This window comes from Centruroides sculpturatus, unplaced genomic scaffold (assembly GCF_000671375.1).
Source record: "Centruroides sculpturatus isolate CEXI.00-Female unplaced genomic scaffold, Cexi_2.0 scaffold545, whole genome shotgun sequence".
Classification (NCBI taxonomy): Eukaryota; Metazoa; Arthropoda; class Arachnida; order Scorpiones; family Buthidae; genus Centruroides; species Centruroides sculpturatus.
In genome coordinates this window covers 4,880-25,459 of record NW_019384721.1, presented here as the reverse complement: position 1 = coordinate 25,459, position 20,580 = coordinate 4,880, and the positions used below count along the sequence as shown (strand labels likewise).

The 20,580-nt window shown below is 33.5% G+C and overlaps 1 protein-coding gene across 1 annotated transcript in view; it reads left to right on the top strand.

Annotated features, from left to right (window-relative positions):
• Positions 1–18,567, top strand: part of LOC111628014 (lupus La protein homolog A-like) — a 35,249-nt gene extending 16,682 nt beyond the window's left edge. The window contains exons 6-16 of the mRNA XM_023371731.1: positions 4,212–4,277; positions 5,414–5,515; positions 5,627–5,737; positions 6,576–6,676; positions 10,044–10,091; positions 10,179–10,260; positions 10,525–10,650; positions 10,721–10,841; positions 12,674–12,748; positions 14,451–14,594; positions 18,396–18,567. Of these exons, the coding sequence (XP_023227499.1) occupies positions 4,212–4,277; positions 5,414–5,515; positions 5,627–5,737; positions 6,576–6,676; positions 10,044–10,091; positions 10,179–10,260; positions 10,525–10,650; positions 10,721–10,841; positions 12,674–12,748; positions 14,451–14,594; positions 18,396–18,448 (1,029 nt within the window). The 3' untranslated portion in view covers positions 18,449–18,567. The remainder of the gene's footprint in view (positions 1–4,211; positions 4,278–5,413; positions 5,516–5,626; positions 5,738–6,575; positions 6,677–10,043; positions 10,092–10,178; positions 10,261–10,524; positions 10,651–10,720; positions 10,842–12,673; positions 12,749–14,450; positions 14,595–18,395) is intronic.
• The last annotated feature ends 2,013 nt before the right edge of the window (positions 18,568–20,580 follow it).

The following is a 20,580-nucleotide window of genomic DNA, read 5'->3' as shown; positions in this document are numbered from 1 at the left end:
CACACACACAACAAGTACCACTAATGATACTGCAGGCACTTCCCCATCCATCACTGATAACGTAGACATAGAATTAGTTAATACGCTCTCACTTATATTTCAGGAAACACTCATTAAATATACTGGTACAGATCCCACACAAAGACCACGAATACCAAAAATCAACACGTCAAAGGCAGTAGGAAAAACACTAGATTATGTAAACACTCACTTACTACCAAACTACATTCATTCAATTTCTACACTCTCAGACATTCATACATTAGTTTATGCTGGGGCAGTCACAGTAGTAACACACCATGGACTGAAAATACACTCACAGACAGACACACACAAAACACAATTCTATCATAAGCCTGCCTGGCAGAGAAGAATAGAAACACAAATAAATGACATTAGACAGCAATTAGGCAGGCTGACACAATACACTAAAAACAACATAACACCCAAATTAAAGAAACAACTCAAAAACATTTTCAAGAAAATCAAAACACACACAAAACATGAACATCACAACACACACATTACAGAATACATCGATACACTAAAACAAAAACTCGCAGCCAAAGCACGTAGACTCAAACGATACAAAACATGTACACTACGAAAACAACAAAATAAATTATTCACAAACAATGAAAAACTTTTCTACAGACAAATCAGTACCAAAACAAACACTGATACACAGCACAGTGGCACACCAACAGAAGAAGAACTCACAACTTATTGGTCTTCTCTTTGGTCCAATGCTGTTACACACAATGCTGATGCAGGCTGGATCAAGGAGGAGAACAGAAACTTGCATAACATACCAAGTATGCCCTGTGCTGAAATAAACATACACGACATTCGCTACGCTGTTAACAGAACACACAACTGGAAGACACCTGGTGTAGACAACATTCACAATTTCTGGTATAAAAAGTTTACATCACTGTACCAGGAACTAGCTAAACATCTAACACACATCTTCATCAATCCACAAGACATGCCAAAATTTTTTACTCGGGGCATTACCTACATGAAACCTAAAAACAACAAAACCACAGACCCCACACAATACAGACCAATTACATGCCTTCCAACACTCTACAAATTATTGACATCCTGTATCACAAACAAAATATACAAACACGTAAAAGAACACGACATTCTTACAGAACAACAAAAAGGTTGCCGTAGAAATCACAGGGGATGCAAAGAACAGTTACTCATAGATTCAGTCATTCTACGGCAAGCACACAAACAACACAGAAACATACACATGGCATATATAGACTACAGAAAAGCATTCGACAGTGTTCCACACAGTTGGCTGCTACATATTCTACACATGTACAAAATACATCCATCACTCATTGCATTCTTCGAAAACACTATGCAGCACTGGAGAACAACACTACATCTCAGGGTTAGTAACACTTCCATACAAACAAACGAAATATTCATTAGGCGAGGAATTTTTCAAGGAGATTCCTTGAGTCCTCTCTGGTTCTGCCTAGCCCTGAATCCATTATCCAACATGTTAAACAACACGCAATACGGCTACAATATCAGACACGAAAAAACAACACAGTTTACACTCTCACATCTCATGTACATGGACGACATAAAACTTTATGCATCCACACAAAAACAACTTCATCAACTCCTACAAATCACACATTCATACACTAAGGACATACAAATGGAGTTTGGCCTAGACAAATGCAAAAAACTTCACATAGAAAAAGGAATCCTGAAGAAAGAAGATTTTGCACTTGGAAATGGAGACGTTATTGAATCCATGGAAGAGGGCGAGTTCTACAAGTACTTAGGATTCCAACAGGCCAAACTAACAGAACATACACAAATAAAGCAACGATTAATTAAAGAATACCAAAGTAGGTTAAACGCTATACTTAGAACACAGTTAAATGCAAAACACACAGTTAAAGCAATAAACACATATGTCATCCCAGTACTCACATACTCTTTTGGAGTTATACATTGGACTCACACAGATCTCGAGCAACTCCAAAGGAAAACAAGAACAACACTTACTAAGCATAAACAACATCATCCTAAATCCGCCACAGAAAGATTAACCCTTCCACGTAAAGAAGGCGGACGTGGCCTGATTGACATAGTTAACCTTCACTACAAACAAATACAGTCACTGCGAGAGTTTTTCTACAAGAAACAAGAAACATCACAGTTACATAAAGCAGTAACTCTAGCAGACTCAAATAACACACCATTAAACTTACACTCACATCATACAGACATGACACAACACATAAAAAGCATAGACACCATCAAGCAATCGTGGGCTCGAAAGGCACTCCATGGCAGGCATCCTTATGACCTGGCCCAGGATTTTGTTGACAAAACTGCGTCAAACAGCTGGTTAGATCGGGGATGCCTCTTTGGGGAGACGGAAGGATTCATGATTGCCATACAGGATCAGGTCATAAATACTAAAAACTACAGAAAACACATACTCAAAGATACAACACTCACAAATGACACATGCAGAAAATGTCACATCATGCCAGAAACTATACAACACATCACTTCTGGTTGCAAGCTCTTGGCACAGACAGATTACTTACATAGACACAATCAAGTAGCAAATATAATACACCAAGAGCTTGCAAAGAAACACAAATTGGCAGACATCCACGAACCATACTACAAGTATATTCCACAGACAGTATTGGAAAACAACACGCACAAAATGTACTACGACAGAGCCATAATCACAGATAAAACAATTTACCACAACAGACCAGACATCACACTCATTGACAAACACAATAAAATCACATACATTATAGACATAGCCATTCCAAACACTCACAATGTACAAAACACATGCACTGAAAAAATTAGCAAGTACACAGAACTCGCCCAGGAAATAAGGCATCTGTGGAGGATGGATAGGGTGCTTATTGTACCTGTTGTTCTCTCCTGTACAGGTGTGATACCACACACACTACACAAAAGCCTGGGAACATTACAATTGAATAGAAATACATACATAACACTACAGAAGGCCACTATATTGAATACATGCTACATTGTTAGGAAATTCCTGAATACAGACACTGACACACTTATTTAATTTTAGTTTTGTTTTGATTGCTATGCCTTGACTCTGGTCCGGCATAGTACACAGCCACTGGTGTAAACCAAGTATAACTCATAAAACCCAACATAATAATAATAATAAACTTTTAAAATTGAAATATCTAGGTTAATAAATCATACTGAAATCTTAAAAACAGTTGTTTTAAATGATTACTAAATGTTTTAAAATCATATTATAAACCTAGCCTGAACTATATTACTAATCAGAATTGAATTAGATTTATTATTGGACTAGATTTTGGTTAGTTTCTGACATTATATATATGTAGAACAGTGAGTTAAGTTGACCATCTGTTTAGCCCTGGGTCATAAAGATTAAAAATGAAAGAGCTCTAACCTGTATAGCCCAAATTGTGAAATGATTCAGGGCCAATCGACTCATTCACAAAAAGAGACTTAGGATGTTCTTTGTCTTTGGATTGGACAGACAGACTAGAACTTTAAGCTTGAAGTTATACTATTCTAGGAAGAAAGCTCAAAGTCAAGTTTTGATTAATTATTTGTGAAGTTTCAAGACTCGAATGGAGGATCTCGGTCTTAGTAATGAACTTATTTGGATAAATAAGAACTAATTTTAAATGTATAAATAATTTTATGTTGCACATTGGGGCTGTGCTAAAAGTATTCCTGCACCATGATCTATACATTAGTTCCAGAGAATTGATTCCTTTGTTGTAGAAGAATATTAAATATATTTTATGGATAATCATATAGCCAAATCAGTTAAGATGTCAGCTGATGCTTGGTGGCCTGGAATTGAATATGGCCAAGCAATTCCCTGGAAATTTTTGTGGGGGTAAATTTTGATTATGTTGGGCCACGTCCTTTGCCACTTGGCCATCCCATTTTGGGGTGTGCAAACCGACACTGAGTATGGAAAAAAACCTTCTAAGTGCCAATAGGATGAAAAGAATTAAAAATGGGATGGGAAAATCATATTTTATGTAGAATGGAAGATTCTGATAATCAGTTTATTCCAATATTTGCAAATAAAATTTCTTAAATTATTTTATTTTTGCATTTAAACTTTCATATTATGATCGGCAAATTCTGTTTTATTTACAAAGATTTAATTTCAGGCAATCACTACAGATTTCGATCAAATTGTCACTGCATTAAAAAAGTCTCCAAATAATCTAATAGAGGTAAATAAAGTTTTTAATAATTTATAATCAAGTTTGCAATGCCTTTTAATAAAGTTAAATAATAAAAAGTTTTCTATTCACTTTGCTAAACCTAGTTCTCATTTGTGGAAACAGAAATTGGAAAATTTTATCATTTTTTTTTTAGCATGGAAATTCTCAGAAATTTAAATTGAAAAGTACTTATTTTTTTCTGTTTGAAGTGCAGAAATTATTCAATAGCTGAAGAAAATAAGTTTAATAAAATGTTATTTGTTGATTTAAATGTAAAATTCAATCAGAATCTGACTTTTCGGTGTAGACAAGTTAGGCATTTGTCTGAGGCCCACATCTGATGGAAACTCATAAATTGACTTGTAAATTGGCATATAAGTAAGTAATAATTTTAAATGTATTGTGAACTGTGTGAATATAATAGTTACTCTATGAGGACCCAGTGATATTTATTACAAGTTATTGATTAATTTATTTTTTTGTGGAGACCCCATGACCAAGCAGTTTCGTTTCCTGAACACTGGTATCAACAGTTCCAGTTCCTGAACACTGGTATTGCAAACCCATAACTGAACAGTTCAGTTATGGGTTTGCGCCTCACTCAGAGAAGAGCTGGCCACGTAGAGTTTTCCAGGTTTTCTCCACATCTGTAATGCCTGAATAGGAACCAGTTACCCTTAAAAAGACCTCCCGGAAGGCATCAACCCCTAGGCAGATCGCCCAAGTGTTGCATTGCCATAATTTAACAAACAAATAAACTTTTTTGGGGATTATTAGTGTCAGTAGAATGGCATTCAGTAGACAATAAATGCTGATCCACACTATTGCAGTAATGGTTTTATATGTCCTGCTGAAAACCACGTAGCAGTTCACGTAGTTCCCTGAAAAGTCACAGTGATATAATTTTGTAACATAGTCATTGAAAGTTTAGAAAAGTGTAGAAAATCATAGTTTATTCCACCCAACAACCACTCAAGATGATGCTACAACCTAAAGTGTGCACTGAAATCATGATAACACAAACAGGCCTTAACAGTAGATGTTTTTTGAATTTCTGTTTCTACAATGGGATATTTTATATTCTCATATATTATGACTTTTCAAAACATTATATGAAATTTCATTTGGAATATTCTTTTGTAAAGGTCAACTGCGAGTCAACAAAAATTCGCCGAAATCCAGAAAAACCAGTATCGGAAAATGGTTCTTATGAGGAAGACAAGCTAAAAGAACGATGTGTTTATGTGGTAATCTTTGTTTTTTTCTCTTCAAAAATACAAATCTTCTAAAATCAATTCCTGTATCTAGACACAGGAATTGAGATTTACAAGATTTCAGATTTTATTATTTGCTTATAGAAAAAATTTCCTGACAACATAACCTTAGATGAATTGCAAGAATTTTTTAAGAAGTTTGGTACTGTAGAAAATATTTTAATGAGAAGATTTTCACAGAGCAAGAAATTTCGAGTGAGTATTCCATTAAGAAAAAATTTATTTGTGATGAAAATAAAAAGAAAAATAGTTTCTCTCTACATGTATGGTATATATCTAAATAACATTTGCTTGACAATACTCTTAATTTGAGAAACAGTGTGTTTAATAACTTTGAGAAGAAAGAATAAAAAGTATTAAAGCCAATGAAATAAGAAATTTGAATAAACATTACTGTTTTTAAATCAATGTTTATTCAAATTTTGTATTTCTTTATTTGGCAATTTATCCAAAATATATGGATAATGCTTAAAAGCATCAATATTAAACCAAACGAATGCCGTAATTCATAGGAGTATTTTATGCAAACAATTAGTAATCAGAAATTAAGTAATTTGGTACTAGAGGTAGATGTTAAGAGTCCAGAATGGGAGTCAAACTTGCGACCTCCACTTACTATGCGGTGTGCTGCTGATTCTAATTATTAACTGTAGCATAAAATAGTCCGATTAATTATGGTGGTCGTTTGGTTTTATATTAATACATCAGGCTTTGGAAACTTTATATATATATTTTAAAGCATCAATAAGCATTTCTGTTATAAAATGCTTTGTTATAACCTTATGAACAGTCATAATGTTATAGGTTTAAGCAGAGTCTCCCATGTAAACTTTAAAATAAGTTATATCTACTTTATATGTATAAAATACTTAAAATTGTCACAACACTTTTCTGTCATAAAAAAAAGAATAGAAATGGCAGCACCACAAATCAATGAGTGTATTGGGAATAAAGGGGCAAGTCAAGTTGGGAAAGACCACTAGTATATATGAGGTAATATGTAATGTTTTAATTGTTTAACTGCTTATTTCAGGGATCTGTATTTGCTACATTTGCTACAAAAGACGATGCTGAAAAGTTTATGAATCTGACAGTGGTGAAGTACGAAAATGTTACACTTTCGAGAGAAACAAGGTTGGTTACGTCGTAATTTTCATAAATAGTTGATATGTAGTATAGGGTAACTCACCGAATATTGCTAAGTGTTGTTGGCAAGCTAATTTAAGATGTGCAAACAACTAACAGCAGTAGAATTACTTGTTTTCAAAAGTATAAATTGTTTAAAGCAGTCTCCAGCAATGTCAATAGAGCAGCCTACCTGGCAGCAAACACACAGTTTTTAAATCATTTCCAGAAAAATTCTTATTAAAGATAATTTTAAAGCATACACATCTTAACAGATATTGAATGTGGATCTAATAAACAAGAAACAAAATTAATTAATACTGAAACTGGACTTGCATGATATTTAAGACTGATTTCCAGCATTCTGGCAATAAGAAACTGGATCAAACAAAATTATTTTTTTAAATAAAATCTCATAACAGATGGCACAATGCAATTTTAACTTTGAGCCATGCACTTAGTATTTCTGCCTATAATAATAAATTTTTAAATATTTTTTTTATTTTGAATACAGAAATTTCTCATAATTCAACAAAATTATTTCTTTTAAGCTTTTATTATTATTTAAACTTTATATTTGTAGTATAACTGAAAGTTATTGGACTTCTCAGTTCCCTTAACCAGCCATTCAAGTGTCAGGAAAATTCATGACAGCTCTTACTAGTTTATTTTTAAATGAATAATTCAAACTTTCTGGATTCCTTCTGCTTCATGTTTGAGCTGAAAAGATTTGATTATATTTTTATTGGAAATTTTTATATAGGTTGTCTTCAATTTTCAGGCAAGTTATTCTTTCATACATTTTCAGCTGACTAAAGAAAAAGTTTTGAGTCATTGCAATGCTTTCTGCCAGTGATGGTTTTGGTAACTTCAAATACATTTGTGAAAATTTTTAGAACTGATATTAATTTCTTTGGTTATGCTTGTGATGCCCAGCAGAAAACAGAAGCAGATTGAATCAATAGTTTTTTGCATTAGAATTCTATTTAATTCTTCTGTTAACATTCAGTTCATAATATTGAAGAATGAATTTATTAACATTCTATGAATTTTTAATTAAAAAGTCATAGAAAATTTGTAGAAAATTAATGAATTTGAGTTTCAAAACTCTGAATCATACATTAATAGAAGAATTAAATAGGATTCTAATGCAGAAACCGTTTAGTTCAATTGGCTTTCATTTCCTAGAATCTTTGGAAAAGGATTTTCTCGTGGAAAAAGAATTACATTTTAAACACCGTCTGCTGAACATTGCATGCATAACCAAATCTGCAGTTTTGAGGACTTAAGCATTGTAATATATTCACTGTAAAAATAAATAAATCTTATAATATAATGGGTTGATAATGATAATAATAAGTGCAGAGCCCAAGTGGTTAGGAGTTGAAAGTTGAAATTTGGTACACAGTTAGGATACGTTGTGAGAACATACGCTAAGAAGGGATTTTTCGAAATCCCCCATGGGGAGAGGGACAGGATTAAGGCTTACCATGAAGAACTTGGCTTCTATTATACTATTTTAGATGTGGTTTTTTGTGTTTTAATAGAGTATGCCATGAGAATGCTCATTAGGAAGGAATTTTTCGAAATTCCCATCGCGGGGGGAGAGAGAGAGAGAGTTAAGGATTACCCTGAAGAACTCTGCTTCTACTGTATTATTTTAGATGCCTTTTTGCATTTGTGTGGGAAATCGAACATACTTTTAGACCCTTCTAAAAGTTCTCAATGATATGTAGTGTTCCATTGTATATAAAGTTGACATGGGGAGTGCATGCGCATAAGTTTGCTTTATTTGAACTCTTCATCTTAATGTTCGATTTTATGTTTGAATTTATATTTATGAATGATTCTGGAAGATCTGGAAGCTTATTTTTCGAATTTATTAAACCTGAAGAAGAACCTACAAAGAGTTACGAAAATGTTTATTATTTATCACTTGGTACTATGCACCAGTCAGTGGTTGCAGTGAGTCTTATTTATCATTATATCGGTGTGGTAAGCAGATATCTAAAAATTCTCTAATTAGTCTCAGAAGAGGGACCTAATTCTTGGCACTTGGTGAAAACGGTAAGATCGGCTATAATCTAATAATCTTAATCTTTGCTATCATTACTTTTTGTCCGAGCAACGCTGGGCTCATCTGCTAGTAAATAAGCATTTTCTAGCTTAATAAGAAATCTTATAACTGTTCTTCTTTCTGGGAACTACTGTCTTTTGGAAATTTGACTTTGGTACAGCTGAGTCTCGTACAATGTGGGGGTTTTACATTATAGGAAATTGAAGTTTAAACTTAGATCTAGAAGTTGAAGAAGAAAATATACAGTGGAACCTCGCTTAACGAGCATAATTTGTTCTAGAATCTTACTCGTAATGCGAAACACTCATTAAGCAAAACAATTTTTCCCATATAAATTGGAAAAAAATTACAATAATGCATTCCATGTCGAAAAAAATACTCAAATATTTTACATATAACGGTTATTCAAAGAAAATTATACAATATACATTGTTAAGGAGCGTGAAATATCTCTTCTTCTAGCATGGAATGAACCAATCTGGAATGTGAATTTGATTTGAGAAAACAAAAAAATCGAAAAAATATGTCTCAAGCAGCTAAATGATATGCCAAATTCTTGGGCTATGTAAAGGCTATAATTAAATATTAGGAATTAATTAATATGACTAGAGGTAGACAGTTTTGCTTTCATCTTGTATTAAATTTAATAATAATAAATAATTAGTTTTAATTTACACATTTCTAAAATTTAATTTGGAATTGGTCATCAAATTTAATACAAGATTGCAGCATAACTTCCTACCTCTAGTCAAATTAATTAATTCCTAATATTTAATTATAGTCTTTACATAGCCCAAGAATCTGTCATATTGTTTGGCATGTTTATTATATAATGAGCAATGGTTGATGTTAATGCGTAATATGTGTGAACTCAAGCTTGGAAAAATGTGTGATCACAAGCAACACTAAGATGCTGGTGGAACAAGTGTGTTAAACACACTGATGGAACAAGCGCACAATCCGAGACTTCTCCTCTCCTCTTCACTCGTAATGCGAAACATTGCTCACTAAGTGGGTCATTTTTTTACAATTTGTTTTGCTTGTTAAGCGAGGTTCCACTGTATACCTCTGATACCTCTGGACTACAAAATTAGTTTTGTATGAGTACTAGTCATAATTTTTTGTTGCGTTATGGGGGAATGCATTATATGGGAGTTTACTCTATACATTTTTAGTATTCATTCATATGCCTGGAAATTGAGACTTCCTCTATTAAGCAGTAAATGAAGAAAATGTAGATTTTTAGAACAGATTTGTGACTGGTTAAAGAAATTGTCTATAGAACTTTATTTGTTTTAGGAAAGACTATGAAAAACGAAAGGATCAGGAAATAGCAAAAATAAAGGAGTAAGATATTATATTAAATGCTTTTTCTAGATTATTAATTTTTATTATTTTTGCATTTATAATTTCCTTTTTTTTTTTGTATTCTAGACAGAAAGAAAAGAAGCAGAAACAAAAAGAAGCACTGCAGAATGAAATGGAAGAACTACAGAACGAGATGGAAGAAGAAAAGGTACGCTTATGTTTAAATGATCACTTTATGGACTCAAACTTAAAATTCAACGCAGAAACAAGTGACAGATTATTAGAAATTCAAACATTGATGGTCTGTAATTTGACCAAAATCGTTGATTGATTCCTAGTAATCTGTTGATTGTTTTAGTATTGAATTTTAACTTTAAGAAAAGGAAAATTAAGGAAACTGTAAGAAAAGGAACATTAATAGTATTATTTAAAGTGATATAATTCATTATCCAATTACATTTTTCATTTGTAGAATATAAAAGGATGTCTTTTAAAACTAACCGGAGTAACTAAAGAGCTAGATTGGGCAAAAATAAAGGAATTCTTCCGTCCATTTTCGTCTTTGGCATACGTCGAGATTAAAGAAGATAAAGGCGAAGTAAGTATTTAAAACAATAACATTAAATCTTTACTTTCTCTTATATACATTTATGTTTACATTAATTTAGGCCATTTTAAGATTTACTAGTGAAGGGGATGCTAAAGTGGCTCTTGAAAAGGCCATTGCAATGAGGGAGGACAAGAAATTGATTATCAATAATGTGGAAGTGGAAGGCATAATTTTAGAAGGTAAGTTTTATAGTTATATAACTTAGAAAAAATTGTGGGGTTTTTTTTTGTTAAACAATGAATTTAATTTATTGTAGCATTGCTTTAAATTTTTCTATACATTACTTCATATACTTTCTATACAGTACATATTCTTGAATTTTTTTGAAGTAAAAGAAAGGAAGCATTTTTTATGATTATTTACTTGGAACAGTTCTATAGCTAAGGAGTCATTTCATATATATATGGTAACAGTATATGGCTCCTATCATGACAAGGTTTGTCCACCTTTGATATATATATCATATATATCAAAGGTGGTGGTGAAACCTTGTCATGATAGGAGCCATATACTGTATCAGAAATATGTGAAAGTTACATTCTCTATTAGAACAGTATTTATAAATAAAGTTTAAGTTTATAAAAAGATATTGATAAAAGAACTTCATAAACATTATCTCTTGACTAAATCATCACTTTGCCTCCTATGTCATATTTTTGCCATGCTGTTTGTGGAAGTGTATTTAGTTTGGCTTGCATCTGAACATTTATTACCTGTAGATGGCAAAACATGCATTTTTACCAGATTATTTAATAACTCTAACTGGTCAAGGTAATGACTGGTGTAAAAGTAAAATTGTAATGTGTGTGGAGTTGATCTGTACGAAGATGACTGAAATTTGTTCTAATCGTTCTTCATGGCCAAAGATAGAATATGGCAACATCTTGTCTTAATAACCCCCAAGTTTTAATTCATAACTACGCAAAAGTGTATAATCATTCAAAGCTCACAGTTTTGTAACAAGTGGGTGAATTGATCCAAACATTCTAATAAAGAGTTCTTCAGAATATATCTTTTCTAGAAAGAGAACTTTAAGTAAGATACATTAAAACAAATTATAGCTCTAGGATGTTGTATTATTGTACTGACTAAAAATGTATTGATGATAGCAAAGGGTTTAATAAATAATTATTTCAAAAAATTGAAAAGACTTCAAATAATCACTGCTGCAACCAATTCGAGACTAGTAAAGATAAGCTTGAAAACTATAACACAAATGTATGTTTTATGATAGTTTTATTGACCATTGCACAGCACCATCAAAGTGCTGAGTGGTAATTTTTCTTTGTAAGTGTTGAAATTGTTTCATTGAAATTGACTTACATCATAGCTTTTCATTAGGTGAACCACTCAAAGGGGCACTTGACAGCTGGGCCCACTCACAGTCACCCAGTTGACTGTGTCCCACTCAAAGTTTGCACTTTTCCCATATTTGGATACACTCGTGTATCAGGTAATGTTATAACTGAATGGAAATGTCACAAATATGGTGCCGAGAAAAACACGCAAGCGCAATCGCGTACATCCGGTATTCCGATATGTCACATGCAAGTTGTCCATAAATAGGCTTTAAGGGAACCACAGTAATGATCTAGAAGAACCACTTGTGGCTTGCAATTCAGTTTGGCTACTGTGGATATATACAGTGGGATGAATAGATGATAACCGATAGACTCATTTGTGGTTTACCCACAAACATTTCTTAGAATCTGATGTAGATTAAAAGCCACAGATCCTCAGAGCATCAGGTCAATGTCAGGAGATTAAAAAGGTTCAGTTGCAGTTCAGAATCTCATAATATGTCATGTTTAATGCAGATTATAACAACATTTCCCCATGTACATTTTGGCCAGCTGCAGTGGCCATAATTATGTCTTTAATCAAACAGTTAGTTAATCAATAATTTGTGTAGATTGTTAAAGTAAAAGATTTGTATGCCATTCTAAAAATTTTTCAGTTATTTTGAGAATGAAGAGATTATAAATTTCATTCTGTTTTATTTTTTTAATAGGTAAAGAAGAAAATGAACACTGGCGATCAGTTCGAAACTCCAGAAATGCAAAATATAAGAAGAAAAATCAAAAAGGTAAAATTTATTTGAAGACCATAAGTTCCTTTGACATTTTTTACTCCTGTGGGTATGGTCTACAGCTCTGATAAAGGTTTCTAGCCACCTCATTCAGAGCTGCAATTTTACCCAATAATGTTTTGTTTAATTACAAAAGTCTTAATATGGAAGAAATACACATTTCAGATACAGTTCACATACAGTGTCTTCCTCTATTCCTGAATGGCCTCTATCCCAGTTGTTTCTTAATATCTTCTGAAGGAACCTGAAATATTGATATTAAATGAATAGTTTATATTATAAAAAATAGATTAGAGATAGTTATCAGTCAATTGTATTTAGAACTTATACATGCTTGGCCCAGAAAAATGTGAGGATACCCATTTTGAAAACTTTTATGTTTGATGATATGAATTTTGAATACTGGCAAACTTTACAATATTATTGTGACTATATGTGATACTCTGTTTCTTCTTACATGTACAGTACCATGTCCGATCCCCCTGACGTTGGTGGTCATCATAGCACAGGGTGATCTCATTTTTGTTTGTGCACCATAGTGATTCCTAGGAAATTGAATACCACAGTGGTTTCCCATTGCCTTCTCTGGATATTTGTTGTTTTGTGGGGAAGAATACTTTACGGGAGGACTTTTTAATTAATTAAGGATAACGCCCATATTCAGGCATTATAGACATAGAGAAAACACATAAAACTCCCCGTGGCCAGCTTGTCCTGGCGAGGCACAAACCCACAACTGAACTTCTAGTGTTCAGGAACAGAATCACTTGGCCACTGGTGGGCCAAGCTGTTCTGTTGTACTATAGTTAAAATCTATTGATATACAAGCCCAATAGTGGCTGAATGGATGTAACCACTAAACACTTGGTTGTAGGTTCATGCCTGACCATTGAGTCAACATGGAGTCTTCTGAGTCTTCTTCACATGTCTAACACCTAAATACAGGCCAGTGTCCTATTGAAAGTCCTCCTCCCGAGAGGCACCCTCTTAATAGATTGTTCGTGTATTGCATTGTCTTATCCCATGAACTCAAATCTAACGTTAGTGATAAAAAAGAGGAAGATGAATTATTTAGGTTACGCTTATACAATTGCATTTAAAAAGAAAGAAAGAAGTGCTATTTTGGAAGGGAAGAGAGGGAGAGGGAAACTGAGAATTAGATAGAAACAGAAGATTGGACTTGTCTTTTCTATAAGGATTGCAGCATGAAAGCTCAAAATAGACATTGGTAAAAATTCAATGTCATCCTCCTAGATGGAGAGATGATAGCTGAAACGTTATCTTACTGACATGATGATGAAATAATTACTAATTTGTGAAATTAGGTATAAATTTTTTAACTGTGCCCACGGCAGAAAGAATTAAAAACTTACAAGTTTGCTATAAGCACTAATAAGGCCTCTATTTAGCAAGCTCATTGGGATGGACAGTGGTGAGGGACGAGACCTGCCATATCTGGATACCCTCCGAAAAAATTCCTGGAGATTTTACTCATCTGGATTTTTTGAATCCACATTCCCAGAGTGGTAGGCTGTCACCTTACAAAAGTACCTAGGGATTATAGAGATGTGGATTAAGCATATTGTTTAAAAAAAATTTTGAACATCTTGTTTTTATAAAGTTTGATTACATGCATTTCATGAAAGAATTATTATATTTAATGTGTTCTTATTTCATTTTTTTTTAATTTTGCATTTAGGGTATTTAGGAAAGAAATCTAAATTTGGCAAACAAAACAGAGATTTTAAAAAGGAGAATGTCAAAGAGAATCAAGATGCTGAAGTGAAAAATACTGAAGAGAATGAAGGTTCTAAAAATGAAAATAGTCAGAAACATAAACTTGGTAAGTTAATACTTGGAGTTAGATGGGTGTTTGGTAAGGTATTAGTGTTTTGCCATGGAAAATTGAGTTTTAAATCCTATCAGATCTCCCTAATTTATTGTGGGTAGTGTAAGTTGGAGTCCATTTTCATTTCTTGCTCCTGTCGACTGAATCAGTAAGTTGGGTTCTATTGTAACAGATGTAATTGTGACCACCAAAGTAGCCTTAATTAACTGATCAAATACAGTCAATTCCACTTAATTGGGACATGTTGGGACTAATCCATTTTGGCCCAATTAAGTGGCTTCCCCAATTAAACAAACAAATAATAAATTTTTAAATAAAATATGTAATATGTAGGTAAATAAATAAGTAGGTAAAAAATAATTATTAGGTACTTATTTTAATGTTTTATTAAACCAAAATACAGAAAATATTTGTACTATAAATTTGCCAGACTCATGACGATAGATAACTGATTTGCATTATGCTAGTGTTGCCAGATATTAGTAGTGACGTACACAAGGGTTGACCGTTCAATCCATTCCTGATAGAACAATCTTTCCTTTCTCCCTTTTTAGTTAGAATGTGTCCAGGTTCTTCCGAAAGTCATCTTACGACCTCTTTTTTGAGAACAGTTTCCTTTACTTGCAGATGGGCCACTTCGCAATACCATCTGTAGAATCTGCCAGCTCCATGATGCTGGTCCCAACAATTGGATGGCTGTTGTCCAAATCATGCACACAATACCTTCCAAGGAAACTGTAACTGTCTTTCAACTCGGTTGAGAAACCTCAAAAAATTGTCTGGGAGCCTTTGTCCCTTCGTTTTTAAGAGGATCATTCAGTCCAATCCAGTACAGGATCAGTAGCTTGCATTCAGGTCCACCTCAGATGGGATTCCTGTATGATATGTCATGCTGTGCTGACTCCCTCCGGAGAAACCAAACTGCCTGAGCAAAAGACAAAATTGCTTTGTTCCCACCAACCGTTAGGCCTACATGCAGGGCCAATCAGAAGGNTTTTGGCCCAATTAAGTGGCTTCCCCAATTAAACAAACTAATAATAAATTTTTAAATAAAATATGTAATATGTAGGTAAAAAAATAATTATTAGGTACTTATTTTAATGTTTTATTAAACCAAAATACAGAAAATATTTGTACTATAAATTTGCCAGACTCATGACCATAGATAACTGATTTTCATTATGCTAGTGTTGCCAGATATTAGTAGTGACGTACATAAGGGTTGACCGTTCAATCCGTTCCTGATAGAACAATCTTTCCTTTCTCCCTTTTTAGTTAGAATGTGTCCAGGTTCTTCCGAAAGTCATCTTACGGCCTCTTTTTTGAGCACAGTTTCTTTTACTTGGAGATGGGCTACTTCACGATACCATCCGTAGAATCTGCCAGCTCCATGATGCTGGTCCCAACAATTGGATGGCTGTTGTCCAAATCATGCACACAATACCTTCTGAAGGAACTGTAGCTGTCTTTCAACTCAGTTGAGAAACCACGAAAAATTGTCTGGGAGCCTTTGTCCCTTCGTTTTTAAGAGGATCATTCAGTCCAATCCAGTACAGGATCAGTAGCTCGCATTCAGGTCCACCTCAGATGGGATTCTGGTATATGTCACGCTATGCTGACTCCCTCCGGAAAAACCGAACTGCCCGAGCAAAAGACAAAATTGCTTTGTTCTCACCAACCGTTAGGCCTACATGCAGGGCCAATCAGAAGGGAGGACAGGAAGGGCAGCTGCCCAGGGCCTTGCAATATTAGGGGCCTCAACTTGGCAACTCAATATGTTAGACAAAAATATAGGAGAAGGCAAAGCGATGTCATGGCTTGTAGAATGTCCTTAATTTTAGTTAAATTCTCCAAAAAAATATTTGAGAAAACTTCTAATTTTTAATATAGAAAACACTTTTTGCCTCAACTGTCCATAGCTAAAGCAGGTATAGAATTTATAATCAAACTAAAAGACCCCTAGCTGGAAAATAAAGCCTTGTCGGTGTTTGGCACCAGTAAAACAATAACAGAATACAGTATATAGGCCTTTCTGAAATCCCTCATAATACCTCTGAAATCCTTCTGAATGTAAAAAAATTGCAACCAAAAATGAAATAACTCCAGAATTTGAAATAAATTGTCTATTAAAAGACTAAAAATCTGCTGAAGAATATTTTCATTTAAATGTTTTTAACAAAATTATCAATTCAATAGTAGATGAACTTGTGTGTCGATTTCAAGCAATTTTTTGAAGTTTTATGGAAATTTAATGAAATGGATGAAGAGAATGTAGTTTCAAAGGCAGAATTATTGCTAGAGAAATATAAAAATGAAATAAGTGACAAAATTGTAGAAGAACTAACACTGCTGAAGTGTATTTACAAATCCAATTTTAAACTAAGCATGAAACCAACAGAATTACGTAAGGAGATTATCGACATGGGATTCGTAAACATATTTCCCAACATAATGATTGTGCTTTGAATTTTTTAACCTTGCCTGTGAGTATAGCAGAAGGTGAGAGATCATTTAGTGTTCTGAAAAGAATTAAAAACTATCTACGATCGACAATGTGTCAGGAATGATTAAATGGACTAGCAACACTCAACATTAATTACCAGATAGCGCGTATTTTAGACTATTCTGAAATAATCAGTGAATTTGCTAATGTTAAAGCGTGCAAAGCTGCTGTAAAATAATTAAATGTAATAATCCAAAAAAATATCAAATACCATTGACTTTATTTTCTTGTTCATAATTTTATTTTAAATTTTGAAGGGCCTCTAAAATATTAGTTGCCCAGAGCCTCGCATTTTTTCTGAAAGGCCCTGCCTACATGACATTAGTGTACATAGTATTCATATATTTTAGGGATCTTTTGAAAGTATATCAAAAATTGCTAAATTCCTTTTCTGCTACTGTCCCAATTAAGTGTTTAAATCAGTGTTTCTCAACCTCTAATGAATCGTTGTTCCCTTCAACATAGTATCGCCCCCTTCACTTCAAAACGCTGATGCTGAGGGCCAAGGCTAATGCCAAATTCGTACTGTATTGAATAGACTATTGACTAGTATAATGTTATTTGTTTAATTATTGTACGATATAATGAATAAAATATCCAATTATTCTTATTATAATGTTTTACTATATCGTCCAGAAAATTGTTTTTCGGCCCCCCAAAATATAAATTGTTACTAATCGCCCCCTCAACATGGAAAAGTGCCCACATGGGGGCGATATTGCCCACGTTGAGAAACACTGGTTTAAATTATGTATTAGTTTATTAGTTTGGTTTCTTGAGATTTGGCCCAATTAAGCGGAATTGACTGTGTTTGGAATTTGTTTAATACGGGGGTTTTGAACTGATTGTTGGAGTCCGTAAATATTCCTATGACTTACACATGTAAGGTAGAAACATGATTTTAATATTGACTTGTCACTACACTAGCAAATTTTGTTAGGTCTAGTACAAATATTTCATGTGCTCCCCTCTTGTCACCTTGCAGATATAAAGCCAGTAGTACAATTTCTGTCACACATTCCATAGTATGTCACTTGATTTGGATGGCAGAGCCCAGAGAATACACCAGATCAATACTACTAGTGCAGTTAATAGTTATCTGGCATCTGTCAATCTTTAGAAAGCTGTAGTATTTTTTTGGAGTATACACATATTCAAGAAAAACAGCTTTAATTGGATTTATATTGATACAGCTTCTTTTATAAGTATCTGGGAATTGATAGGTGTTAAAATTAGCAAGCTATTTGATTAATAAAACTCTTATCAATTTTAAACTTTTTGTGATTTTTCAGAAAAGGACGATGGTGACGAGTCTTCTCCGAAGAAACAAAAAGCAGAAGGATAAATTTTGTACAGAATATACCATATAATGGTGTCATGCAACATTTCTGTTTCTTATGTGTTATGTCATGTAATTTATATACATATATTTTTTTCTAATAAACGTCAAACTTGTATGAATTATAATATAGAATTCTTTTTGTTGAATACAACAGCCGCTGGGTATTAGTAACATCATAAATTGTACAGCACGTTTATGCTGAAACTCAGTGTGAAAGTCATTACGTCTTGAAGACTTAATGCTAAATCTTGGCACTATACCAGGACCAGCCAATTCCTCAACCGTATCGGCATGTTGACCCTCTGATTCACATTCCAGATGTAACAAGTTCATCATCGAACTCTACAAACACCCGACAACGACCAAATATTAATTATTCATATAAAATAATGTGAAATGACTATCATAATTCTGTCATGGCATTTAAAATTATAAATGAGGAAAATGAATGCTAATTAACGGTGTTAACGTTCTAAACAAATTACAGGTATAACATTTCCTCTCAGGGTTTAAGGTTTTAAATTAACTACTTCAGCATTAAATGTTACCATAGCTATGTAATGATTGATCCTGACTTTCATTCTTTGTTTCTTGTATATTGGTAATTTCAAAACTTATTTTCGAACATTAACGCATCGAGTGATAATAGGACGACATTTTAATTTGATTGAGCTGCAGTATTAAGTGACCGCTTGCTCTTATTTCTGAACGTACAATGTAACATCTGCTTTAAAGTTCTTTCTTTTGTAAGGGATTTTCACAAATATGGAGGATGTCCTGGAAAGATTTCTGGTATTGCATCAGTTTTATTAGGCCTAAAAGTATTAGCTATTAAACTGTTATATTACTAAATAAACAAACAGTGTAATTAAATTTCATATTTTCTAAACATTTGCATTAACTGATGTCCATATATATTACATCATCATTTAACAGACAGTCTAACACGATGATCAGACAAGCTAATGATATTCATCTGTAAAGAATAAAGAAAAGTCCGACATGCCACTGTTTGCCAGATATTCATTAATAGCGGTTGTTCTGCATCTCTTCTACTATGGGAGTGCACTGCTGTTTGTAGGCATTTAGGAACGATGGTGAAAGAAAGAACAAGATAGCAGTGTCTATACCTATCAATGATATTGTGATGGCGGGAGCTATGATGTTAAAATATGTGTTTTTGCAAATATTTGAAGCGGATTCTTCTGCATCCGATGAAAAATCAGATGAGTCACAGAGACGAGCATATGTTCCTCGGATATAAAAATTACATCACCGAGATTGCTCCGTTATACAGGAAGGATAAGAACCATTCAGAAAAAAAACTCCACTGGAGGATTACTCTATTAATTTTTTTTTCTTTTTTCAGCTCTAGTACTTCAAATCTCACTTTAGGCTCAGTAGGGCTTCATTTGAAGCACTCAGTAATTTACTGATGCCAAAAATTACTAATCATGCTGTTAACAGGGCAGGGAGACCGTCTTTGACAGCTTGTGATAAGGTGCTGATGACCTTGTGGTTTTTGGGCAACCGTGAGGCAATATAGGTAAATATTAACAAGTATTACGGAATAACGCCAACCAGTAATTTTGCAGTTTATGTCGATCAACATTAACTGCAAAAAACTACAATTTATCATCTTAAGTTTTCATCTAATCCAGTCATCTTCAAAAGAGTTGACTTTTTTTTTTTTTGCTCATAGTTTATTTTTGAGATAACATTTTTTATATCTATTTTTTAAGATGACTAATTGCATTTTAGGCGTCTGATATCTGTTAAAGTACTGTATAGTGAAATCTTATACAATATTGACAGATGTAAATTGCAGGATTACCCTCTAATCTCTTTATAGTAACTTCCATGTAGTAATAAGATATTTAATATATTGTAGGTCTGTTGGTGACAGGTTTGGTGTATCCAAATAAACATTATTTTGTGCTGTGCAAACAGCATGCGCTGCTCTCTCAGAACTTGCACCAAAGTTTATAAAATGGCCTTCAGGAGATTAAGTGCAAGAAATTATACAAAGTTTCCACAACGAGAGTGGTTTTCCAGGGGTAGTAGGAGCTATTGATAGCACCCACATTGGAATTCCAGCTCCACAGATACATGCAGTTGCATATGTAAACTGCCAC